We start from the raw sequence: 27,052 nt of genomic DNA, 5'->3' as shown, positions 1-27,052 counted from the left end.
AGTTCTGGAGTTTTAAGTCCAGTGAAAAAGAGAAGTGATGTTTAAAGTAGGGTGTTTTGCAGAGTGAAAGCTTATCACACAAGTCATACTGCCCATGATCCTTGCCCCACAGTCTTGCTGAATCAATGGGGAAATTGTTATAGGGAGAGAGAATGAAAATTGTAACGGTCCTTATTTCCCTTACCGGCAGACTCTTGGAATGGACAAGAGGGAGGATACTGAGGAGGTGGAGGAAGAGTATGTTAGGCCATGGAAGGGGTGAATTGGGATCTTATGTCATTAGATGGTTACGATTTATTGGCTACATGTGCATCATGCTTAAAGTCTATACACACACATGTTACTCGGAAAATCCAAATTTAAGCAAGTGTATAAATGTGATTACTTGCTTTGTGAAAGAATTCATCATGCTTTTGAACTTAAAAAAATATTGTAATGCTTTAAACAGCATGATATGGACCAGACTGCAATAAAGTCCATTGAACTACAGAAAAAAAGAAGACAGGGATGCAGGCTCTATTTGGAAACTCTCTCATTCTTTTACCAGGCAAGTTTCAGAACTTCACTGGGCCTTCATTTCTTGATGAGAAAATGAGATGGTATGACTATGGTTCCCAAGGTCTTTCTGTAGTTGAGTCAATAACTCCTTGAACAAGAGTTTGTAACGCAGGGAAATTTAAACCTAAAGTAACAGAAGCCCAAAAGGAAACAGAGCAGCTGTCTAACGTGGAATAAATCAATGGCTTATAATTTTTCTACATCTTGTCAAGGAAATGGTAAGGTGGAAATCAGATTTTAGTTCTACTTCTGATGCTAATTAATTGTGTGATCTGAGGCAAGTCACAACTTCTCTGGGCATTCTTTTCTTCTTCCATAAAACAAAGAGTTTGGATTAAATAAATGTGAAGCTCCCATCCTCTCTAAAACTCTAGGATTCTGTGATCACAGGTTATTACTTTAAGAGAAAGATGATTCTTATTTACATTTTCCTTACTATGTCATTCAACATCTACCCAGACATACTTCTTTGATACCTGGTTAATGCTCTCATTATCAATTTAATAGGAACGTTAGGATGTCCTGTCTTGTGGACTATTTAAATGTCAGTACAACCTATATTTATAAAGAAACCTGTAAAAACCTTTCTTTATCAGGAGTCCTGGACTGTAAAATGGAGTTATTGCAGTGCCTGGCCTATTGCAAGGACCGTAGGGATCCGAGAGTGTTAATGTAGGTGGATTCCCAAGCTCACAAAAGACCTCTTTTCTTGATAGTAAATGCAAAATGTGGAAATTTCACTACTAGGAGAATTAGTGAAAATTGATCTTTGCACGTTCATTGACTTTTTACCTGACACTATGTTTAGAGATAGCACTTGAGTTGAACTCAACTAGAGTGGAGTAAACTGCTTTTTTATGTTTGCAGGGAATGGAACTGGGCATTAGTGATGTATTCTCTCTCATTCCTCCATCAAGTCAAATGATATCTTGGGGATTTGCCCAACCTAAGTGGTGGCATTTCTCATCCCTGGTGTAGGAGACCTCCACCAACTGGGTAGCATCAGCCAAAGTCAAACAACCTTTTGTTCTTTTGGAATTGCCCTTTCTACATGCTTAGCATTCTCTTTCTCAGCTACTTTCAGAAATGGAGGATGAATACACTGGCAGAAAGACAGATGGAACACAGAAAACAGGGTAAGCATGCATCAGTCATGTGTTGCTCAAGTTCTTTAAAAAAAAACACAAAACTGTCACAAATTCACATTTCATGAATCAGAGCCTCTTTCTATTCAGTGCTGGTGACTGAAGGGCCTGTACACAAAGGACACTGTTTAACCAGAAGTTACAGGAAAATCTGTTAAGTCAACTAACTTTGAATAACATTTTAAAAATCATCACATAGTAAAAAATATGAGCAGTCAAGAAATAAGTACTAGAAAGAAATTAGCAAAGAGCAATATGCTTATACACATATAACACTTGAGAATTGCATAGCTGCACTTCACTGCTTTTATTGGTTCTGAATTTATAAACACTCATCCCAGACGCAGGCAATTGCCAAATCTGGATTTTGTGACATTAGCTTAAGTGAATAGAGCTTCATTTTTCTCGTATCTTCCCCCCCGCACTATAATCAGTGCTTTAATTCTTAGTAAATTTGGGACACTGGTCAACTTTTATAAAGCAGGATTCCCCATTTCCCTAACAACCTAATCATGGCCAATTTAGAAGCACAAGTTAGAAAAAAAATCACCACTAGTGGTCTGAGCAATATCAATTGATGGCCCAGACAAATTTAGAAAGAGAGAAAATGACAAGTGAGTTTTAGTAAACTTCCTATATAAAGGAAAATAAATGGAAATTCAGTGAAAACATATCATTAAGAGGGATGTGCTCTGTCTCTACATTTCATTAGCTATGAGAACGAGGTGCTGAGACTAAGGAAGAAGACATAAGAAGACAGCCATGCGTTTTGCACACCAGATATTTGAATGAAATGAGGATCACGTAACAATCATTTTCTATCTCCTCGGGCAATCTGAATGTGATTTTGGTGTGGGTAAAGACATTATGTATTAATTTACATTCTACCTCATTACCTAAAGGATTTGAGGTCGTTTAGAGAAGAATATACAACGCAGTTAAAAAAAGATAAATCTGGTGAAAAGAAAAATGTAGGTCAATTAATAAGACTAGGAAGAGATATTATATAAAAATTCACAACGTAAGGCCCTGAATAATTATTAAAAGCAGGCTACAGATTTAGCTTGAGCCTTCCTAATCTAAGAAAAGAGGAAAACGTGATCAGGGAAGGTTTGCCATGTCCATAAGGTAAAAACATACCAGCACAACTTTCCCTGGGGCTTGATATTTGGGAGAATTTTCTCCTAAGGACTTGATATACAAGAGCAGTTTCTCATAAAAAATCCCATAAAGAGACTACAAGCCATAGTCGATGGTGCTTTTAAACATTTCTATAGTGAAATCAATAGCAAATCTCTTATAGCATCCTGCAGTGGAAGTGGGAGCATAACAACAAATTATAATTCAGTAAAAATATTCGAGGATGGGGTGGACGGATCAAAACAAGGAGGTTCAGTAGGTAATCCTCTGATTCTCTGGCTTAATCTAGAAATAGCATGGAAACTGTCTAGAGACAATTTCTCTATGTGTCATTCTCAGAACTCTAGTTACATGGATGGTTGGATGGATGGATAGATAGATAGATAGGCAGGAGGAAAATATGTCTGTGGTTAAGTAATTTGGGGAAATACTGCATCCTCCTTCCCTTCTTGGAAATTCACGTTTATGAAAGGCTCAGAGAAATCCTGCAGAAAGTAATTTAACTTTGTTTAAACTGACATATTTCCATATTTCATCATGAAACCATTTTGTACTGGATACCAGGAAGTGACATGATGTAAAATCAATGTTCCCTGGGGAACACATTTTGGAAAGTCTGGTTTAGGAAAGTGGAGGGCTGGTGGTCCATTCAGATAATTCTCTTTGAACATATTTCTTGAATGAATTGATAATTTGAGATTGTATCTTCTAGAGTAACATTGCAAGTATTCTGTTTTCAAATAAGGCCAGCTCCATATACCTTAAAAATCTACTGGGTTAAGGCAGGATGGATATCTTTTATGAAAATTAACAACCAAAGGAAGATCCTAACCTGATTAAGTGCCCTCCGCACAATTTGCCCATCAGAAAACTGAAGGAGTAGGTATATGGGCAGAGTTAATCATTATAATAAAAAGAATACAAACAATCTTCAAGTAACCCTACAAGATAGGTACTGCTGGGCCAGGAGAAAGAAATGATTACTTTTTAGCTCTGGATCTACGATAAAGCCAAAGTCCTGGTTGAGTTCCAAAGGGGTCAGAAGTTACAGCAGCTAATTCAGAATATTCCATTACTGCTGGAAAGTGGAGTCACAGCCCCACAGGAAAGAAACAGGAAACTATATAGGAGTCTCGAATTCTCCCTGGCTGTAGGTGATGGGAGAGGTGGACTCCTGTAAGCTCAAACTTTGATGGGTGGCTCAGAGTCAGTTTCTGACTTGAAGGGCCAAACGTATCCTTGTTTACATAAAGTCTCCCTTGGAACGACAGAGTAAAGTGAACTGATAGATAATAGGTCATTTTTGTTAGTAAAATCTGTTTGGTCTAGTTGTATAAGCAACTTACCAAGTTTCCCATGAAGACTACAAATATTCTTAAGGTATTTTTCCTCCTGCTGGCAAAGAGATAACAAATTAGCATTTGCATTATGACGGATGCTTTTTGAGAGAAATCCACAGAATATCAAAAAGCTGCAACAGAATACATGGAGAATTAGCCATACCGTGTAGCTCAGATCCCCATGTTGTAAAGTCACACAGGGCCAGAGCAATCACTGTAGAATGGTGCAGTCTAGGGCAAGGCAGACACACAGATTACTATGAAAATTTATACACTATTGTTTGAAAAGACATGAATTCTCTTTTTTAGAGAAACTTAGGATCAAAAGGAATTTAAATGGAATGGTTGGAAAATAACTTAAAATTACAGAACATGCTAATGCTGTTAGAAAAAGGAAATCAATAGAAAAAAATCCGAAATGTCTGGCTAGACTCTCAAATGACTTCCCTCACAAGCCATAGGAATCCTGGTAATTTCAAAGGTCTGACAGAGGCAGAGCTGATTAAAATACCAGTGATTTGCATTGCCTTGTCTCTAACATTCTGATAAAACACTAGAGTGAAACAGTGTAGAGGAGAGAGAGGAGATTGTAAAGGGACTCCGCAGTCACCAAGTAACTAATTTACATATCAGTATTTTGAGCTGAAGAAGTTATTCTCTTCCTGCATTCCAAGTCTCCTCTTACTGGTAATTTTGAAAATCATGCATATGGATGACAAGAACCTTGGATTAGTATTCAATCTCTATAAGTGAACAGTAGCATTTCACATGCATTTGTATTCACCAAATGACAAACTGGAAAAAAATACGATAGTCATAAAATCATATTTTCCTCTGAAGGTTTTACTACCTCCAAATTATTTATAATAGTAAAAATTACTGTAAGAAATAAGAAGGATTTACAATTCCAATGACAATGATATTCCAACCATTCTCACCTAAATAAGACTAGAGTTCTTAGTAGAGGAATTTAAATCTCTCCGAAATGCTTTGAAGGACACAATACATTTCCTGCTAAATGCATTTCTCAAAATAGAGAATGAAATCCGTTGCAAGGTATAACTTGGAGGACCATGTGTTGTGTATAATAATTTCTTATTAATCAAATCGCCTTCACTACTACATTGATCTCTTTGGGTAGGAGAGTCTGCTACCACCCTTTCCCTGCACTTTCCTATTTTCACTGTTAGTATTCCATTCTCTCTGCTGTGCTTTTAGGAGGAAGGTCTACGGCAGATAAAGCTGCTTAGATGTTTTTATTACTGGCTTCCTAGAAGAAGGAGGGGAAAAATCTTGGCCAGAAAGAAGGGAAATCAGTCTTGCAGGATATCTTGAAGAAGACCGCAAAAGAATTTCAGGGACTGAGTTTATCATCTGTTGGTCCCAATACTGAGTGTGATGTAATTCCACATTTGAATTCTTATGTATTATCAATGGCCAGGGCAGCCAATCCATTGGAATTGCTTGGAACAGTCATGAAATGGTAGCACAAAGCATTAGAGAGATGGACATTTGTTTCTTGCCTTCTTCTAGGACAATCTTCCAGGAGTTATTCTGTTGATGGGATGATGAAGTCTGTATTCTTTGGGGCAAGTAATTGAAATATGTTGGTTGAATTTCAAGAAACACTTTCTGCTCTTGATTGTGGGATCAAGAATGTCCTAGGGACACTGTTCATTTAACGTAAACTTTAAACTTTCTACACCTACTACTGAAACAATTGGAGGCCTTTGGAGTCATGCAGCTTGAGTTTAAAATTCAGCTCTGTATCTCCCTAGCAGAGTGACCTTGGCCAAGTTACTTAACATTTCTAAGCTTCAGTTCTTCTGTGGGCAAAAAGGAGCTAGTAATAGCCACTATCTCATAGTTATTGCAATAAGTGAGAGAATACAATTAAACAGAACACGGTGCCTGGCACATACTAAGTGCTCAATATAAGAAAATATATCAATATTTATATTAAACAAACATCCATGTACATAGGGCCCTTCAAGGTATTGTATCAGCAAACAAAGAGTAAATTATGTACTCTATACCAAGTTTACTAAGGCAGGTATACCTCTCGCCACATTTTTTGTGTCCTCAAAAAGTATCCACCACAAAACCTGAAACAAAAGGTGGGGTTTTTTGTTGTTGCTGTTGTTCTTTTGTTTTTTATCTTAAACTGTAATGAAAACCATTGTCGTTCCCAAGTGTGGTTTCCTGGGCACAGCAGTTATTCTTAGTTGCTCTGAACTGACCTAAAGTGATGGGTTTAGGCCCCATTTCAACTCATAAAGATAAATAGCAAAGTCTGTTGATCCCCACCTTCTGCCAATAAAAGAGGCAGGAAATGTTCCCAGCTCTGGGAGTGACTTGCTGGTAAACTAAAACTGAGAGAGGGCAGCAGTGCTGGAGGAAAGGGGGCTGTGCTCTCAGTAGGCTGGAGTGAAAGGCCAGGGAGGCTATCAGTGTGTGAGGGCGGGAGCAAGGCCCTAGACCAGCCTCATTAGCCAGTAATAGAGGGTTATGTCTATATATCTGATGGTTTTTATCTATAATGTCTGAGTTCCCCTCTCAACATGTTGTGATTTTTCTAAACTGAGAACTTAACTTTGAGATTTTTCTTAATTTTGTAGAAACTTTCCAGTATTACAGTGGTCTTTGCTTAGAGGAATTCATAGAAAAGAAATGGTGTAAAATGTCAATAAACTTTCAAATGATCAGTTGGCAATTTAAAAACTAAGCACTCTGTTTCTCGAACTAATTCAAGCAAATTATTTAAGAAGCTTTCATTGCCCATTTCTTCTAAGGATTTCATTCCTTTTCATTCAGGAATATTCTTCATATTGTTGAATTCCTCCGCTGTGAAAGACTGCATATGGATATGAAATTAACATTTGTTGAAATTTGTCCTTCAAGTTGAATGGACTAAATCAACGTGGATTCTTTTGCTTCATTTATTTATGGAATATATGTAGTCTTAGGTCCTCCTCCATTTTTGTGCCCCCCAGCCAACAAAGAGTAGAAACATTAGTTAGTCCAGTCTTTTTATATCATGACATAAATGTTAATCTCGAACTTAGTAAAAGCCTTGTTTTGTAAGATAAAATATTTGATGTTTGCGTATGGCATCCTGGAAACCCTGAAAAGCTATTATAACAGTAATGCCTTCACTGGTAGCATGTGTGACATTTTGTGGAGCCACTCCATATGGATTATCTTTTTGAATATGAGTGTAAGATAGTACTGATCATCTTGGATTAGGAAGCTGTGTTCCCTAGAATCTTTCAGAGATCTGACAAATGCATATGCAAGCTTTCCTACTTTGAGACGTTTCTAGTCTCCGTTCCCTAAGTTGTTCCTTTGGAAGTGGATTTTCACTTGGTTTTGCTGTATGGAAAAGTACATTTCCCTGAGTAGACTCTATAGATAAGTATAGGCTCACTTGATCGAATAAGGAAACTTGGCAGTGAGCAATACGGTTGTCAAACATTAACTAACTGGTAGAGTAGAGATGGTTTCAGAGTCCAACTTTTTCCTTTCCCCCTTCCACGTAGAGTAAAATTAATTCCTCACCTCCAGCTTTACAATTCAGTTTCTGACAGAGCCATTCTATTTCTGTTTCACGTGAGGCTTCTCCTCTCACTTTTGTGTCCATCTCCCATCGTTGGTCACTTTAGCAGAACTGGCCCTGGACACTGTAGCTTCTGTTCTGTGAAGCCTGGTGCTTTGTTCTGTAAGGCAGGAATGACGTGGAATTGAGACAGGTTCTTTTCAGCTCTTAACTGTCAGTCGTGCTTCCTCCTGGCTGCTGGAGTCTATGCAGCTGTGTCCAGAGGTGAAGGCAAGCCATACCTCCTGGGCTGGGGCAGAACTTTTCCACTGGGTCACCGAAGTGAAAAGAAGAGTGTAAGTTGGGGTTTGCCGTGGAGAGGCAAAATAATGTATCAAAATTTCTGTGCCTTTGGGTCAAATACTTGGGTCTGGGGATTGATGATTTGACTTTTTATAAATTTTATGCCACAAATTTTAGCTCTTGAAAAGTTTACAAGATTTTTAAAACACTGACAGCATACTTATACCTGCTCTTATTGAGGGTTCCCTATTATGTACCAGGGACTGTTTTCGGCACTGCATTTATTGCTATTTTATTTAATTTTCATGAAGACTCGAGAGTTAAATTTACTCATCTGGAAAATAAACATAGTAAGGCCTAACACTCAAGGCCTTATGATGTTCATTTTTCAGATGAGTAAACGAAGACTCGGAATGCTAAATAACTTTCCCAAAGTCCCCCAGCAAGTAGGTGGCAGAGCTGGGCTCTGAACTCAAGTCTGGTTCAGAAGCCTATGTCAGCTTACCACTGACAACACCAGCACCCTCATAATTATGTACATGTCTACCTTGAATCCAAGCAAGGTGTTCTGTTTTCTTCATCACTTTGGACCTTCTCAGTCCTCCCTCTTCTCCCCCAGCGGTCCCTCAAGTTGTTGGAGGACTTCACCTCCAAAACCAGCAGCAATTCGTCGTGATCATCCTATATACTAACTACTCTCCCACTCCTCTCTTGAGGGTTGGCTGCTCTTCATCAAGGGCGCTCTGTCCAAAGTAAACAACACGGCAGCAGCATTTGGCCTTTGGTAAGGAGTCTAGCAAGGTTAGGTAGGAATAAGCATAACAGAGAGAAAGAACAAATTCCTCCACCCCCAACCCCCTTTCCCTACTTCCGGACCCTGCAAAATGCTGCCCTTCCTCCTAGAAGGTGCTGGGGGTCAATGTCCATACTCCCCCAGGTTTCCCCAGGGCTCTTAGGGCCCCGGAGCTCAGAGGCTCATGTGATCTTCACCGTGGGCCTTTGCAAGTGAGAATCGAGATGGGAATTAGGTCAGACCTGTGGTGTTCTCTGGACTCTGGATCTTGAACTCATCAGTTCTGTAGTGGAAGGAAAGCATGTGTTAAGCCAGGGTCTCCATTTGCGGAGAGAAGCCCCGGATGGAGCTTTCTTTTCCAGATTTTGCAGTTTTGACCTCAGTCACGGCTGAGGCCTGCAGACCAGAATAGTCACAGTTGTGCTCTGCCCTTGTACTGCACTTGTAGCTGGAGAACAGTAGTCAGTCAGAAGAAAATATCAATGTTCTGCCAACTTCTGCTGTTTGTGCAATTTTGCCAGAAGCCAAAACAGGATCGAAAATAATAAACAGACCTCCTCCCTTGTTGCATGACTATTTACATAAAGAGATTGATGAACTGACTGTGCTTGTGTGAGTGCTCAGGGAAGGGAGTTTTTAAGGAGAAAAGGTTAATTCTTTGGTAGTTGATTGGGATTTGAGCTTTTCCCAAATAATTGGGTTTTTAAAGAGATAACTCATAGTATATATAGTGCTGCTTCTTCAATATAAACAGCCTAAATCATGGATAAAACAACCGGACACATGAATTACATACAGCTGTAAAATTTTGCAGGGAAAGTGAATCTTGAAAACAAAGGGCCAGCGTGAGTCTTAAGTAGAATAATGATGTTTCCAGTGGAAAGAGGAACCAAGCTTGGGGGACTGGAAGGCAGGAGGCCTGGTTCTAGGACACCTTTGCGTCCTGGGTGACCCTGAGGTCACCATCGAGGTGACCGTGTACCCTGGTGACCATGCATGCTTTTATTTAATCTCTCAGTGCCTCAGTTTCTTCATCTATCAAATGGGAATAATACCAGCTCCTGCTATTCAGTGATATTATCAAAAGAAAAAAGAATCGATGTGAAATTAATCCAGATAGAAGGCGTCATCCTCAGTTCTGTTGTGGCTAAGTGATGTCAGGGTACCTGTTAGGGACCTCTGGGCCTGAACACAGGAGCCATACAAAGCAAGCCCCAGCTCTTTAGTTCTCAATTGGACACGAAACATCACCACACTTGCTTCTCTTCCTTGAATAATAATTTATATCACCCCTCATGGATATGGGAATAATGTGCCACTCTGTGGTCTTGTTTTGTTTTTAGTTGGTTCCCAAATAGACAAAGTATTCTAATTCTTGCCTTTATTTTGTATTTTCTTTTTATGTATTTGATATGCTATGAGGGAATCTATGTAATTAATAAGGCTCATTTTAAACTCCACTTTTCCCTCTTATTTTTCTGCTATTCTGAGGTGTCGAGAATTTTACTTTGTATTTTTTACTCAGCTAATGAATTTTGTTTCACCCTTAATGAATAATTTCCCATAATCATGAGCAGAATAAAATCTTTTGAAGTGAAAGATATTGTGTGATAGACTTGGGGACTTTGACAAATCGAAGCATCATAGATCATATGCTTTCTTTGAGTTAAGAATCTCCAGTATAAATCAGGCTTCCTGCCAAGGCCAGTAGGCAGTGTGGACTGTCCTCTAGGCAGGATAGCCTGGTGTGGCTGTTGAGCTGGAGGCCTGCAAGAGCTTACTGTGATCGCAGCGAACTGCCTGAGTCTGAGAGGCCTGAAGGAACCTGATGTCACCTGCCCAGATTATCTGATGAAGAAAGGACGTGCCCAGTGCTTTCATGGGGCCTTGCCCAGCACAGCCTGGTCTGCAAAGCCTCAGGAAAGAAAGGTGAAAGGTGAAAGAACGCACACTTTACAAACATATCCCTTTAAGATGTTCGGGTTTTGTTCCATAGTGTTTTTTTTTTTAAAGCAATCCTTCCTCCCTTCCTTCCTTCCTCCCTCCCTCCCTCCCTCCTTCCCTTCCTTTCTTGGCTGTGTTGGGTCTTCGTTGCTGCACGCGGGCTTTCTCTAGTTGCAGCGAGCGGGGGCTACTCTTCATTGCGGTGCACGGGCTTCTCATTGTCGTGGCTTCTCTTGTTGCAGAGCACGGGCTCTAGGCGCTGCGGGCTTCAGTAGTTGTGGCACATGGGCTCAGTAGTTGTGGCTCACAGGCTCTAGAGCACACGCTCAGTAGTTGCGGTGCACGGACTTAGTTGCTCCACAGCATGTGGGATCTTCCCGGACCAGGGCTCGAACCCATGTCCCCTGCATTGGCAGGCAGATTCTTAACCACTGTGCCACCAGGGGAGTACCTGTTCTGTAGTTTTGATATCAGGTTTTTGTTTGTTTTGTTCTCAATGTTTGAGTGTGCTGATGATGTTAGATTTCAGGAGGAAGGGCAGTTACTAAGCTGAGACTGGTGTGAAAATCTTTTTGTTGAGCACTCTGTATGTGTGGTTATTACTTGAAAAGGCTGGGTGTCTTGAGTGCAGTGGCATTTGAGGGGGAACTTTATGAATGAAGAGGAAGGAGCTTGTTTGATGGAGAGTAATCCAAGCGTGTGAAGGCTTCCCAAAACCTTTACTCCAGCAAAGCTGACCTGTAAGACGTTATTGACTTCTTTCTTGCATATGAGGGTGAGACTAACGTCTCTCCACCCCCACCCAGATTCGTGATGCTCTGAGTTTCTCTGCAGCCTTTGGCTTAGCAGAACACGTTTCTTGTTTATAGCTGTCTCTGCTCATTGATTAGCCATTTTAATGAATTATAATGTTTTGTGATTGTTGTTAATAACTTGACATGGGACTTAGGAAGTCTTCAGAACCTTGATTTAGGAGAGAAAGACTCTCTCAGACATCTTTCCTTTGGCTCTGGGAGGCTGTGCACTTTCTAAAACTTGTAGTTTGCAGATGCAGTGTGCATTGAATGAAAACATGGGCTTTGGTGTTCTCTGGAACTGGGTTCAAATCCTAATTCCAGCGTGGATTGGCTATGTGATCTTGAGCAAGTTCTATGAACTTTGTAAGCCTGTTTCCTCATTTAAAGTGGGAAGAAAAATAATAACGTCCACGGCCTGGAATGAAGTGTTGTCACACATGCCAAGTACTTATTGCAGAACCAAGCACTTACTCAGGGCTCAATATACATTCATCTGAAAAGGAGACAGAAAGGACACAAATAACCAGCAACATCGTCCATTACACTGTGGACTAACTCCTTGTGGAGAAGATAAAAAAATACCCAACTTTGGATAAATAATAAAGTAGAAGCTAAGGAAGGGCCCAATTGTAGTGGGTCTGAAATTAGAATGTGTCAAGTTTCCTCAGAGAAGAAAATGTATAACTACTGCAGCTAGGAAACTGTGCAATTTTAAACAAGGATTTTCCTAATCAAATGGAATTTACCTCTGAAAGCAGATAACTGTCAAACTCTGAGTATAATAGAAAGTATTTTTAGTCCTTAAAAATTACTCTTTAGCCTTAAAAGTTACTCATTAGACTACCCCATAAGTCCAGAATATGAACCTTAACTCTGGTATGAAGTTGATGGAAACATACCTAACTCTTAATATTTCAAGTCTAACTTCCCCAAATGAAGCACATCTGCCTTAGCAGTGCAGTCGTTGGGACCTAATCACACATCCTCAGAACTATTCTCATAAGATGTGAGATAAGCCCAGAGGAAGTACATTATTCTGCCTTCACCCCACCCTCAAGTGTGCAGCCTACTCTAAAGCCTAGAAGCAAAGAGACAGCACAAGGAGCAGGAAAAGATACCTTCAAAGCCTAGAATCCCCTTGGCTTCTTTTCAAAGACAGTCTTTTAAGTCTTCTGTTTTGACTAAGTTTTGATAAACTCGAAACATTGAATCTTAACTTTGTTGTAACCCACTCAGCCAGCTTACAGAAAATGAAGTGCATTCATTCATTGTCTTTCCATTTTTGCATGAAGGGACACAGTCATTCATTCACTCACTCACTCACAAAGTCACTTCTGGAATACCTACGCTGTGCCAAGTGCAGGTGTTGGGATATAACAACACATTAAAACAAAATCCACACCACTGTTTAATGGGGGCTTTAAACTCGTGCCACAGAGTGTTAAAGGTGCGGGGATGGCATCCGTGCAGCGGGAGTTGGAGGCACAATGGCCAGAGTCTTTAGCTTTAGTTATTATTTTGTTGTTGTTCTCATGTTTTCGTGTTTCATTGCTTCAGCTTCCAATCTTTTAGCAGAAGGCATCCATGCCTGGTATTACTGGGGGTGATTCTTACTAACTGTTGGGGAATCCTGGAGTTAAGACTTCATCCATTTTTGCCGCATCATTTCACCATGTGTCTTCCTTAGAATCTGAATAACTCATATCCCATCATCCAAGAGCATGGAATGCTCTCCCTCTGGCGAAAAGTGCATTGCTGATCTCCTCTGTTCTCAAAAAGTCAGGGCACATCATTTACAGAGAGCTTACCTCTCTGCTAACACTGCTACACTAGCATTTGTGCTCCCCCTGTAAGATTTAGAATGGTGGTGAATTTCTCATGAAATCAACTTTAGTAACATAGCAATAATTAACACAAATATTTAAGAAAGGCTACATTTTAGGAATGAATATCACTTCTTCTGCATCAGTTACACTAGTGGAGAACCTAACCTAGTCAGTATTTCAACAAATAATTGTTCAAAGCCGATTGCAAGATCTTTGCTGCTATTGAGTATGAGGGAAAATTATATAAAACATGATCACTGCCCTCAAGGAGATTACAATTAAGTGAGATAAGACATATAAACTATCATTAATACCAACAGTTCAAGAGAGTGCATGGTTCGATGACTAACGGATTATCAAAACATAGGTATTCATAAGAGTGCATTGTCAGCAGGGCAGTAAGGTAAGGAAAAAAGGTTCTTGGGCCTGAGCTATGGAAAGTGGCTGTGCTTCCACTGGGCAAAAGTCAGAGGAACTTATTCTAAGTAGGACAACAAAATGAATTGAAAAGTATAATTTAAGTAATTAAGAATGTAGTCCATCCTACCATATAGCACAGGGAACTATATTCAATATCTTGTAATAAACCATAAAGTAAAAGAATATGAAAAAAAATATATATATATATAACTAAATCACTTTGCTGCACACCAGAAGCGGCACACAACATTGTAAATCAGCTATATTTTAATTTTAAAAAAATGTACTCCAAATCTGGTGTAGGAAGTAAGATGATAAGGTTGAAAAAGGAGTCTGAGGCCAGACTGCAGTGAATTTGAAAATTTTTTGGTAGGTAATGGGGAGCTACTGAGGGAATTTGAGTAGAGAAGTAATTGGTTGAACAGTAGTTTAAAAAGATGAATAAGTGAATATGGGTTTGAAGTGGTCAGAATGAAAGTAGAGAGAGAGTAATAATCAAGGAACATGTGTTTTGTCCAGGCCCTGTCTAAACATGATAAATGACTGTCTCATTTAATCCTCATAATAGAAGGTACTGTTGGTGTTCCCATTTTAAAAGCTAAAAAATTGAGGCCTAGAGAGATTAAAGTTACTTGTTCAAGTTAAACCCAAATAACTAGCAGGACTTGAACCCAGGGCTATCTGACTTTATCTTCTTCCACAGCTCAAGGGTTCCCCTTATAGTTTAGTTTTTGTTGTTACAGTGACTACCCAGAAAAATATCCCAAGTGACGGGGATTTTAACTGTGGCAATAAAGAAATGATAAACCTAGGATTTAGCTCCATAACTTTTCAGAATGGTAAAATATTTATATTCTTTTAAAACTTTAATGTTCCCAATTACTAATTTATCTCTTCATTCATTTGAATTTATTACTGTACCTTCTACTAGAGATTTTCATTCTATTTGGAGACACCTACCTGGTGATTGTATTATTAGTAATTCTTGCTCAGTAAATTCTGGGTCAACTCACGACAGAAGTTTCCCTGGATTTTAATTAAATTACTTGATGGAACTATACGTGTTTTCTTTCTGCTTTAGCCATGATCCCTTTAAAAATTTATCGGTAAGGAATAAATAAAATTAAATACTAATATAAAATGAATTTAATATGTGTAGTAAGGAGATTTAAATTTTAAACCTCTAGACATTACAAATTGGCTTGATGATTTCATTTTTCAAAGAAGGGCTTTTCTAAGAGTATTATGTACCTAAATACAAATAAAATTTGGTTCCTGATTCTGGAAATGTGAATAAACCAAAACACTAGTCATATTGGGCCAATTGGCTGAAATAGTTTGAAACCAGAAGATTAATTTGTAGAGAAACCCAATAAACAAGTGTCTCTATAAGACATGGGATCTTGTTGTTTATACCAAATTCTTAAGCAGCCCGTCATTATTTTATCAAAAAAGAGGATTTCAAACATGAACTGTTCCAGAAGTAATTTAAAGATGTTTAAATATTTTATGAAGTATGAAATCACACATACTTGCCTCAGGCAGACTCCCCACTGGTATTGAATAAAAAATACTCATATAGTTTTTTTTTATAAGAGCTATTAATATAAAGTTTTACTTCTCTGCCTGAATCGTAGTTCATATTCTGAATCTAGCCGCAGGTTAAATCCCAGTTAAATGAGGTGCCTACAGAGCCCCCAGGGGACAGAGTTTGTATGCTTACTCGGATAAAGTGCAAATGATACTGAATTTTCTACTGTGCTCTAAAGCACACATTCTATTTTCTCAACACACTCTAGTCTCTTGACTCCTATTTAGAAAACAACTTATTACTGTTTCCCTCAAGTCCAGTGTACTTTTATCTTTCTTTATCAAGATTGCTATCTCTACACATAAGATGGGCAAAGGTCATGGTGAGTCAGGCAAAGTCTCTCTTCTTAGAAGGTCATGGCCACACTTATTCCCATGACCTCTCCCAAGAAGCAAAAACTAGAGGTCACTGCCCAAACTCTGGGTCAGTGCCAGCTTATTCTCTAGGACAGGCTGTTGCTGACCCAATAACCAGGTCCCGAAGGTTCATGGCTTCCCAAGGGAGCATCCTTCTTTCAAGGTTCACACATAGTGTTCTTGTCTGATAGTTATATGTAAATCAAGTTCTCCCTTTCTTGCTGATCAAGCTGCTCTGTACATGGGTAGCATGAGAGAAATCATAACCTCTGCAACTTCTATGTATCAAGATAGACTTCTAGATAGCACTGGCAATATGTCTGACCTTAAGCTCTTCACCATGCCCAATGGCAGACTCATTCTCTGACTGTTTCTGATGTAAGCCCCAGCTGAGCTAATCCTACAAGACCCAAGTTCCCCAGTGAATACATTCATTGAGCAGCAGTGGTTGAACTTGGAGAAGTATAATACGGTTGCTGTGTAACAAACCACCCCAAACTTAGTGGCATTAAATAACCATTATTATGCTCATGGGTTCTGTGGGTCAGGAATTTGGAAAAGATACAGTAGAAATGGCTTGTCTCTGGTCCATGATGGTTGTGACTTTAGCTGGAATAACTTGAAGGCTGGGGATGACTCAATGACTGGGCCCTGGAATCATCCAAAGCCTCATTCACTCCCAGGACTGGCTGCCTGACATGTGGGGCCTCAGCAGAGGCTGCCAGCTGCTCTCTGTTTGGCGGCTTGGGCTTCCTCACAGCATGGAGACTGCCTTGCAAGGGTGAGCAAGGCAAAAGTGCATGCCTTTTCATGATACCCTTGGAGGTGGTATAGGGTCTCTTTTGCTGTATTCTGTTGGTCAACATAGTCATAAAGATCTGCCAGGTTCAAGGGAAGGGGGCATTGACCCACTACACGATGGGAGGAGAGCCAAAGAATTCACAGATATATTTTGTAACTCCAGTAAGATGTTTCACATTGGGTAATTCTGGGTTTCTGCCATTCTTGCTGGCATGTGCCTGGCCTTTGACTGATTGATTCATTTCTCTGAATTGTACAACTGCAAGAAGCACTACAACTAGAGTCATCATGCAGTGTGCTTTTGCCCACCAGTGTGCAGAGAGTGCCTCGGTGACATTCCTGTGTACACTGCATTGCACTAATCCTTTGGTTGTGATTGTATGAGTAGTTACAGGCATTGTTCTGTACATACAGTAACTTGTTTAAGCCCTATAACCCTGTGCAAAGGAGAATATGCTTCCACCCATACTCCTTGCCCAGAATTAGAACAAAATCCAGAATCTCCAAGGTTTAGGGCTAGGGAAGAGTCTCCAGGTGAAGTCAAACAGTTCTCAATTTTATCCCAAACCCTGTTTTCCATGGACAGAACTCTGAAACCCTGTTTTCCATGGACAGAACTCTGAGTTCTCTCACTTTACTCACAGCTCCTTTTTTTTTTTTTTTTTATTGCTACCTTGAGTCCTTAGGGATAGAATTTAAGTTTCTGGGCGCTATTTTATTAAGAAATTAAAGAAGGACTTCCCTGGTGGCACAGTGGTTAAGAATCTGCCTGCCAATGCAGGGGACATGGGTTCGATCCCTGGTCCAGGAAGATCCCACATGCCGTGAAGCAACTAAGCCCGTGTGCCACAAGTACTGAGACTGTGCTCTAGAGCCTGTGCTCTGCAACAAGAGAAGCCACTGCGATGAGAAGCCCGCGCACCACCACAAAGAGTAGCCCCCGCTCACCGCAACTAGAGAAAGCCCGCGTGCAGCAATGAAGACCCAACGCAGCCAAAAAAAAAAAAAAAAAGATAGTTTAAAGGAAAAAAAAAGAAGAAATTAAAGAAGATGGGCTTTATTTTTCACAGCAGTGGTCCTCAAGCAAGGGCAATTTTACCCTTCAGGGACAACTGGCAATATCTGGAGATATTTTGATTATTACAACTGTGGGTGGGTGCTAGTAGCTTGCAATAGACAGAGGCCAGGGATGCTGCTAAACATTCTACAATGCACAGGATAATCTCCCACACCAAAGAATTATCTGGCCCAAAATGTCAACACTGCCACTGCTGGGAAACGCTGCTTTACAAGGAATTTTTATAATCCCCCTTATAAAAATGAGGAAACTGGGCCTCAGAGGAGCTAATGACTTGCCCAAGATTCCACAACCAGTCAGTGATGGAGTCAGAATTTAGACACCCATCTTGAGATCCTCAGTTTCATGTTCCTACCTCCTGTTGGCACTTCAGCCAGCCTGGCACCTGCCTAGAGAGAGCAAACGTGAAGGCAGAAGTGGCTGTTCTCACTTTTCTCATGCCCTGGACGGTGTGAGGTGTACCACACCTGTCGTAATGAGCCTAAATCCTGGTGATGGACATTGTGCTCCCATGTCTTCTTTACCCTTCAGGAGATGTGTGCAGTGCTCACACGGGCTTAGTTAAGACTATATAGGTTAAGGTGTGGGCGGGAGTTCTGCTCTAACCTCCCAGAAAGAGACTTGTAAATAACAACTGAAAAACTGGAGCACAGGATGCCTGTGTGTGTGTGGCGGGGGGGGGGGGGGGGGGGGGGGGTCTGGGTGTGTTATGGGAGGGCAGTAAGATCTTATCTTACAATGACAAACAAACAGCTAATTACTTGTAATTTTGGAGATAATTGTTTTCTCATCCTGCAAACATGCCGAACAGGAAATTAATCTAAATCCCAGAAAGTTTGGATCATCTGCAGATTGTCAGAAAAGAAACACTCATTATGCCCCCAGAGCCCCCACCACATCCAAGCGACAAGCTGAAAACGGCAGCTGCGGCCCATGCCGCCTGCATCGTGCTAGGGCCCTGTGCTCATTGGTAACTGGAGAGAAAACAGCCCAGGGAGTCTGGCAAAGGCAGACTCCAAGCAGACAGGACACCTGGTTAATGCCACCCAATGCAGAGTGTCTGGCTGTGAGTCAGCCTTTCTGATGGACCCATTCATCACTTTGGATTCCATGTCAGTGCAAGAGCTGGCTTCACTCTGCCTTGGACAAATGAGTCTTCAGGTAATAGATGATGGTTAAAATGCCAGGCAAACGTGATCTGCAGTGAGAGACTCGGCCGTCTCTGCTCAGTCTCTGGCTTCCCAGCTTGAGGCAGTCTCTTTATTTCCAAAGGGGGGATAAATTCAACCCAGATTATTCTCTTAGATGAAGCATCTTCTGCTGTATCTTCTCACTGCTCATGGGCCAAGTTCACCAGGGAAAGGCTTCTCGGGGTGAGCAATGGAACAAAGGACAAGTGGCCTGCCTTCCGAACTCAGGCAGTGCAGCCCGCCCAGACAGTGTTTTAACTGTTCTGGGAAGAATGAAGCATTCATAAGCCATTCCATTTTCAAGGAAAAAATTTCCTGTGACATTTTAATCCCCTTTTGTGCTGGAGCGTTTTTAGAGTTTTCTCCTGCCAGTCATCTCAAATGTTTTGTATCTCTCCCTTTTAGCTGAATTGCATATTATGAGCCATGACCCACAATAAAAAATAATGCCACTGTTATTGACTGAAAGTCTCGTTCTTTGGGTTATTCTGGGCTTTGGGTCAGCATACAAACGCTGACTTCTGAAAGTCCGAAGACGTTATCTGGCTGAGGCTTATGTGGGGAGAACAGAGTGAGCTATGAGATGAAAATGACCACCTGCGAGCTCCAATTCGGTTTATGTTTCTGTGGGATATTTTCTGTAAGTGATATGACTGGGTGCTATAGCGTTTTTTCTAGTAGGAGATCTGGCCTATTTCTGCAGTCTCTTGTCTGCTTATGGAATTTTTGTAGATATTCTCTATCTAATTTAGGGTTTCTCAACCCCAGCAGTATTGACATTTGGGGGCAGATAAGTCTTTTTTTTTTTATGGGGGCTATCTGGTGCATTGTAGGATGTTAAGAGGCATCTGTGGTTTCTACCCTCTAGGTACCAGAAGAGCCCTCCCCACAAGTTGAGTAACAAAACTTGAAATGTCTGAAGTGTCTTCAGACATTGCCATGTGTTCCTAAGGAAGCAAAATCACCTTGGTTGAGAACCACAGATCTAAGTTTAAAAATACCTAGATACAAGTGAATCCATCCCTTTGTTCATTCCTTTTACAAGTATCTCTTGAGTGCCTACTGTGTGACAGAATCTTCTTTGGAGACTGTAAATTGCAAGATGAAGAGGTCATAATTATTGCCCTACAGGGACTTGCAAGGCAGACAAATTTTAATTTAAATAATTACATCAGGAATGTACTCTAATAAAAATATACAGGATTCCACTTGGGAGTTCAAAGGAGGAAGTCTTAACTTTGATTTTAGTTACCAGACTTCCTGGAAATTCTTGATTCCACATTTATTCAGGAAATACCTTTAGTTTCAGGGGGGTGGAAAATCCTGTTTACCAAGACACTATACTATGGAGAGTCTCAAAACCAAACCTGTGAATTCTTCTATAAATGTATTGATAAAGTAAATTTAGATTATCAAATGTAGATAGAAAAATGCCCTAGGATCTGGACATGAACCAAGGTACAAAATATATACATGAGAACACCCGAATGATTCAACTGGCTGTCGGTGGTTCCGGGGCTAACGGAGCCCTGGGCTACAGACAGTGTCCAATTGATCTCAGGAAGGTGTCTGCCGTGATTTGAAGTCAGGTTTCAATCTTTGTTCAGTAGTAACAGGCTAAAGTGGATGTTTACACTGCTCTAGGCCTCAGATTTGATAGCATCCCCAGAAAGCATGGAGGACTGAAAAATGAAACCAGAGTAAACCAGCCCCAACAACTGGAGCCGCGTTGGCCATGGTTGGCCACTGGAGCTGGAGCATGGAGGGCAGTTCCTACTCCAGCTGGAAATCCGCCCTTTCTCTTTCCTTAAACAAGTGTGAAAGACGCTATTAAAAGTGATGGTTTTGAATGTAGGCAAATTTATATTTAAAATCAGGTGTATGTTTTAACTATGCAGAAGGCAGTGTGATTTAATCCTTAAGAACACTGGCTGGGGAGTTAGAAAGACCTAGGGTAAAATTGGGGCTCTACCAGGACTAGCTGTTTGACCTTGGACAAATTATCTGATTCCACAGTGCCTCGGGCTCTTTGTAGAAATTGGAGTAATAACACCCACTTCAGAGGATAGCTATAAGAACTAGAGATGTTCAAAAAATACCTGATGTAAGTGCTTGGCAAATAGGGTGGTGGCAGTCTTATAAGTAACACATTACTTGTCAGCTCACACTGGTGTGCCTGTGACCCTGTGGTTGAAAAATGTTTTAAAGATAGAAAAGAACAAAACCAGGAAGCTATTACAGGTCTGTGGAGCAGCTGTGTTACTTAAAACCAGAAAGCAAAAATAATCGACTTTGCTTCTGATGCTAAAATGCCATTGGAGGTTCTTTGGCAGAGTAAAGCCAGTATTGATGAGATTGGGTGACGTTTGTCATTGATTAAAGAGCTGATGCTGATGAGAGAAGGGGAGATCAGGAAGGCCATCGTAGCTTAGGAAGGGCCTGCATAAGTGGAGATAAACCAACCCTTTGTTTGCTTTCTGTTGGAATATTAGTAATGATTTTTAAACTCAAACAAAAGTGGTATCACTTTTTGGTGATTTCTTGGACCTGACTCAACCATATATAGAGAGGCCTTTGCCCTTGACCCCAGAGACTTAATAAAAATGTGCCCAGGCCACTTTCTATGCTCTCTTTGACTGACAACTATGTAGATGTGACCAAGGATAGTAATATAAGGACAAAGGAGATATCCTCCAAGGTTGAGATTCCATCAGATGATGGGGCCTGACACCAAAGCAAATGTGAAATATAATAGTGGAGACATTGTTGAGAGGCCTATTTTGAAGAGGTCCTTTCCTTTTCTGTGGATATTCTTGCCTGGATAGCCTCCTTATCAATATGTTTCTCTATCAATTTTTAATTTCTGCCAAAATCTCAGAAAGAGGATGTTGTCAGTCCCTATGAAAATGAGGACCATGTAAATTTTACCAGTTTCTTCCTCAAAAGATCATTTCTCTTATCCATTCCCCCATTTATTTATTCAGTGTTTATTTAGCACCTGTTATAAACTGGGCAAGACAAGACAAGGGCACTGCTCTCCAGGAGCTTCCACTGTAGTTGGGGTGGGGAGGGAGGCCGTACACAGGTAATTACAGTACAGGGCAAAAGTACAACATAGGTGTAAGTGCAGGATCCACGGGAGCCACAGCGTCTACACTGAGTGCTTAGAGAAGGCTTCTAAGACGAGGGGGTGCTCCAGCCGACTTCGGAAGGAGACACTCAGGCAAAGATAGAAAAGCAAGAAGTTTATAGAAGAAAAGTCTCACGTGCCTTGAGGTATGTGAAAGCCCAATCTGTTCTTGGAACATCAAATTAAGGAGAAACCTTGTTTTCTTTATGGAAGTGGAGGCCTGGATCTGTCGCTGTGGCTCTATAATGATCATGCCCAGATAATTCCCGGTCACTGAAGCCCTTCTCTAATTCAGTCTGCCCTGAACTGAATATGTTGTACATGCCTCTATTTATTTGGTCCTTGTGTAGAAAAACTGCACATAAAATTAAGTCGAAAATCTTCCATTGAAAACTGCAAGAATGGTTCTCAGAATACTCTACTCTGCACTTAGAAACAGTCTGAAATACTATATAATCCGTTCCTGTGCCTTTTAGCTAGAGACTCTAAACAATGCATACTAAAAAGGCTGTCCTTTACTGCCTTCCTCCATGATCCTTTTTCTAAAAAAATTCCTAATCTGTAGGATGGAAGGTTGCGTGGTCCCTTGTGATAATGGGTTCCTGCACTACTGGTCTTCACAGTCATTAAACTATCTCCAAGTTTAATTGATATCCAGTTGGAACTTGCTTTCTTTATTTTTTCCTCAATTGAAAACACAGAACAACTGCTCTCTGGTACATCTGTTTTTTTTAGGAAGACTGTTATGACATAATATGGGTGGGCTATTGCTTGCTTTAACTATGCCCGATAAAGGATGAACCCAATTCTCCTTGGTAACTAGAACCATTGATGCGAGAGCCGGAGGATGATACTTTGAATAAATTTTGTAGCTGGAAGGAGATTTGCAGATGAGGGACTGTCACTCAGCAGCTTAATCCAAGAAGCTGATAAAGGGGAGCTGTCCATTTCAAATGAATCAGAGTCTTATCACATGCATATAAAACAAAATGACTAAATGAAGCAGCTGGAAGATTATAGTGAGTTTTAATTATCTTTTAATAGCCAAAGGGCGCTTGCCAACACATGCTGATAATCTGTCAGCTGTTATATGCCATACCAGCTCCATTTATGAGTCTCAGCTGTTACAAATTGGGAAATATATTTACAGTGATGATCTTTTCTTGTTAAATGCAAATTCCCAGAGATGTTCAAGCTGAAATTTGGCCTCACTGCTTTGTTTCTGTTGCCCTCTTGTGTGGAACCAAAAAGACTGAGAGAATCTGATAATGTATAATAACCAACCTCCTCATTAATAATTTATGACCCTCATGATGACATAATAATCTCAATCCATGAAAAGTAAGGGTAAAATCATTTGGGGGGGGGCTCATAGATTGTATTTCTGTAAATGGCCTACAAATTATTTCTTAATGATAATCTACATTTTTTCAAATCAGTCTGTCCCCTCTCTCTCCCCTTCTTTGGTTTAACCATCTCCAGTGATATTTGTGCTCCAACGCTCCGAAGCAGCTGCCCTGGTGTTAGTCACATTCACTCTCCAGCCTCAGTGCTTAGCATTCAGTCAGTGGTAGAGTGACTGACAGAAAGCTTTTGAGTTTACTAGCCTCTGCCTACTTATTAAAGTTCTTCTCGCCTTGACTTCACTGGCACTTTATTTCCCTGCTTCTGTTGACCGTTTTTACTGATGTCTTTGCTAGCAAATCTTATTCCTCATCCCCGCTCTGGGTTCTCCAAGATTTTGTTCCCATTCCTGGCTTTTATTACCAATTTCAAAGGGATGATTCCCAAAGGTATATCTGTAGGTCAGACCTTACACCTCTCTTCCAGCTCCAGAGTTCAGATTACCTTAATGTCCTTTTTATAGTTGTATAATCATTGTCACTTCTAATCAACAAGTTTAATAACTGACTATATTAGTTTTCTGGAACCTTTTCCTAATTTGCTTAGAGCTTCATCTGTTCTTTTCATTTTCTTGATAAGAAACTGAGTCATTTTTTAAAATTCTCCGACCTTAAGCTCTGTAGTACATCTCTAAACACCGTTTATTTCTTCAAAATATCTTTGGGACTGGCATAAATATTGAGTTCTTTATTTTCACTGCAAACATTGTGGCTCAAATACAGAAACTTCTCTATTTACTTTCAACTTAAAATTTTTAATATATAAACAAATTATACTTTATTGAAATCTCTGTCAGTCCTGCTTATCCTGGATAGATGCGGTTGGCAGCAATAGGTCATCATTTTGTTTCTGCCATCACATTTGTTGATGTGACTACCACATTTAAGCTTGATTAGGAAGAATTTTTGCAGTCATTTGAACTAATTCTGGTCTGATAAATGAAATAGCAGTAAGCGTTGAAAGTTCAAAAGCAGTTCAAAGTTCCAGTAAGAAACTATAATTACCATGGAAATAAAAGAAGTTTTTAAAAACTTGAAAGAAGAGAAAATGTTACCTACCTTTTTTTAAAGCAGTTTAAATGTTAATGGATTAGGAAGGAATGTAAATAAACTGTAATAGGTGAAGAGTGTGGAGCTCAGGTGACTGGCAATACAGTAAGTCCCCTACATACGAACAAGTTCCGTTCTGAGAGTGCGTTCGTAAGTCCAATTTGTTCGTAAATCCAACAAAGTGAGCCTAGGTACCAACTAACACAATCGACTATATAGTACTGTACTGTAATAGGTTTATAATACTTTTTACACAAATAATATGTAAAAAACAAAAAATAAAGAAAACATTTTTAATCTTACAATACAGTACCTTGGAAAGTACAGTAGTACAGTACAACAGCTGGCATACAGGGGCTGGCATCGAGTGAACAGGCAAGAAGAGTTACTGACTGGAGGAGAGAGAGGAGGTGGGAGATGGTAGAGCTGAAGGATCGTCAGCAATAGGGGACGGAGGGCAAGCTGCAATTTCACTCACGCCTGACGGTGATGGCACAGGTTCTGGTTCCCTGCTGGATTCAATTCTATCCACCCTCTTGAAAAAACCAATCCAGTGATGTCTGGATAGTATTGTACCAGCTACATCACCGCTCCTTTTACGCTTGCTTCCGGACATCCTGGGCTTGAAATAAAGATAGGGTACTATACTCTGTACAGTACTGTACAGTAAAGTACACAAAAGCACAACCACTTGTAGAGGATGCACACACGTGACAATGTACGCCAAACACAGGAACTAACTTAGGTGATTGGACATGTGAATGCACGTTCGCATCTTTGAAAGTTCGCAATTTGAAGGTTCATATGTAGGGGACTTACTGTAATTTGTAAGAAGCCTGTTGACAAAATGGAAGCACTGCTGAATGTAGCCTTAGCACCCCCCTGGCCAGCAGGAACCTTCCCAGGGAGAGTGGGCAAGCAGGGGCACCGTTGACAAAATACACATCATCTACCCTGGAGAGTTTCTTAGGTCCCTCCCCTGTTCAGATCCACACCTCAGAGTGGTTACAGGCAACAGGCCTGAGGTGCATTCAGACCTTGGCACTCTGTGAAACCAAGTTTGAAAATTAATTTTGAAAATTAATCCTTTTGCTGTTGTTGAGTGTACACTCAGCTCCTTTAGTATTTCCGCAGGCGTAGTTAACTAACACAGTTGTAAAATGATCAGATGAAGTTAATCAAACTTATATGTCTATATTTGTATATTTATAGTTAACATAAAAATCGACCTGAATACGTGTACTGTTTCTCTGGTGATTATGAAGGACCTTATATTACCTGTAGATCGTCATTATTAATGTCATTTTGGGGAAACATAAGCAGAAGGGCCACTCAATAGTGCTTTCTCAGAAACTCAGGATGGGTAGAACCAAGAACCTGGTCTCTTCCCTCCATAGTTACAAGTAAGCCCTTATTTATGCATCATGAACCCTTATTTATGCACCCTCACTCCCCTGGAAGAAGTGTGGCAGAGAGGAAAGATAAGCATGGAGATCTTTTTGTATGGAACTCCTGCTTTTTGGTGATGAAGAGGCATCCTTGGGCTCTCTGTGGCTCGATCTGATTTTTTCTCTCTCTAGCAACTTCAAAAGACATGACCTTTATGACAAGAAGAAAGAATTTGTGAAATAAATTGGCAGCAAGGCTCACTACACCACGAACACCTTGCCTCCCATTCACTGCTTATACAATATAGACTTGGGGGAAGGAATTTGACCCCAGTTGTGAGTGGTTCTCCTTAGAGCTCGGGGCACTTGATACATCTTCATCCTTAGCTTGGATAATAATAGTGAAAGTCCTGCTCACCATCCTAATTGCGAGGACATATCTATCCCTTATTGTAAACCAAGAACAGAGTTATAATACTTGGATCTTTCTGGATATGAATCATACACATGTCAGTTTATGCATCCAAACGGTGTTTTCAACTTCACTGTATTTACAGTACACTTTCAAACAATCGAATATGCTTTCAAACCCCAGAGAAGGGATTGAGAGACTTTAGAGGAAGATAAATCAGCCATGATGACAGCACAGTGTAGTGATCTTAAAGTACCATAAAGACACCCACAATGCCACATCCACTTCTCTCTTCAGCACTGTCAGAACCTATTGTCCTGACATCACTGTCTCCTATCCACTTCATTTGGGTGTCTAGCATGTCAGGACTACAAATTATCCTCTTTGCAGCTGGCTTGATCTTGTGCTGTGCCTCTGACCTCAGTCTGCTTTGTGGCCCACTACCTTCTCAGCCCAGTTCTACCTGCTGCGACCAACCAGCCCACTTTACCTGGGGTTTCCTGGAACACTGGACTTGGAGTGCTAAAACTGGGACAGTCCCAGGGAAACTGGGCCAGCTGGTCACCCTATGTGCAACATTCATCATCTCAGTAGCACCTATGTTCAATTGTAGCACTAATATATTTTACAAATTGGTCACCGGTTGGCAGCCCACCTGGAGAGGGTGTGAAGTTTCCTTGGGGACTGTGGCAGGCCTGTTGACAAGTGACCCTTTATGTTTTGTTCATTGCTTAGCAAACTTGTTTCCATTGGAGGGAGGACTTTATTTCTGTTTCTTTCAGTCTAGTTGAAGTCCAAACACCATCTTTAGATTGTTACTGTTTTGAAAGTTTCATTCCAGATTTTGGTGAT

General features: G+C 40.4%; 1 protein-coding gene across 4 annotated transcripts in view; it reads left to right on the top strand.

Moving 5' to 3' along the window:
• Positions 1-27,052, top strand: part of STARD13 (StAR related lipid transfer domain containing 13) — a 221,572-nt gene that overhangs the window by 53,758 nt on the left and 140,762 nt on the right. Inside the window, exon 2 of one of the 4 annotated variants that reach the window (XM_073795037.1) lies at positions 1,633-1,694. The exons of the other annotated variants lie outside the window; for them this stretch is intronic. Within the exon in view, the coding sequence (XP_073651138.1) occupies positions 1,652-1,694 (43 nt within the window). The 5' untranslated portion in view covers positions 1,633-1,651. The remainder of the gene's footprint in view (positions 1-1,632; positions 1,695-27,052) is intronic. 4 annotated transcript variants of the gene reach the window in all.

Source organism: Tursiops truncatus, chromosome 18 (genome assembly GCF_011762595.2).
Source record: "Tursiops truncatus isolate mTurTru1 chromosome 18, mTurTru1.mat.Y, whole genome shotgun sequence".
Taxonomy (NCBI): Eukaryota; Metazoa; Chordata; class Mammalia; order Artiodactyla; family Delphinidae; genus Tursiops; species Tursiops truncatus.
This window is presented reverse-complemented; position numbering and strand designations above follow the sequence as displayed.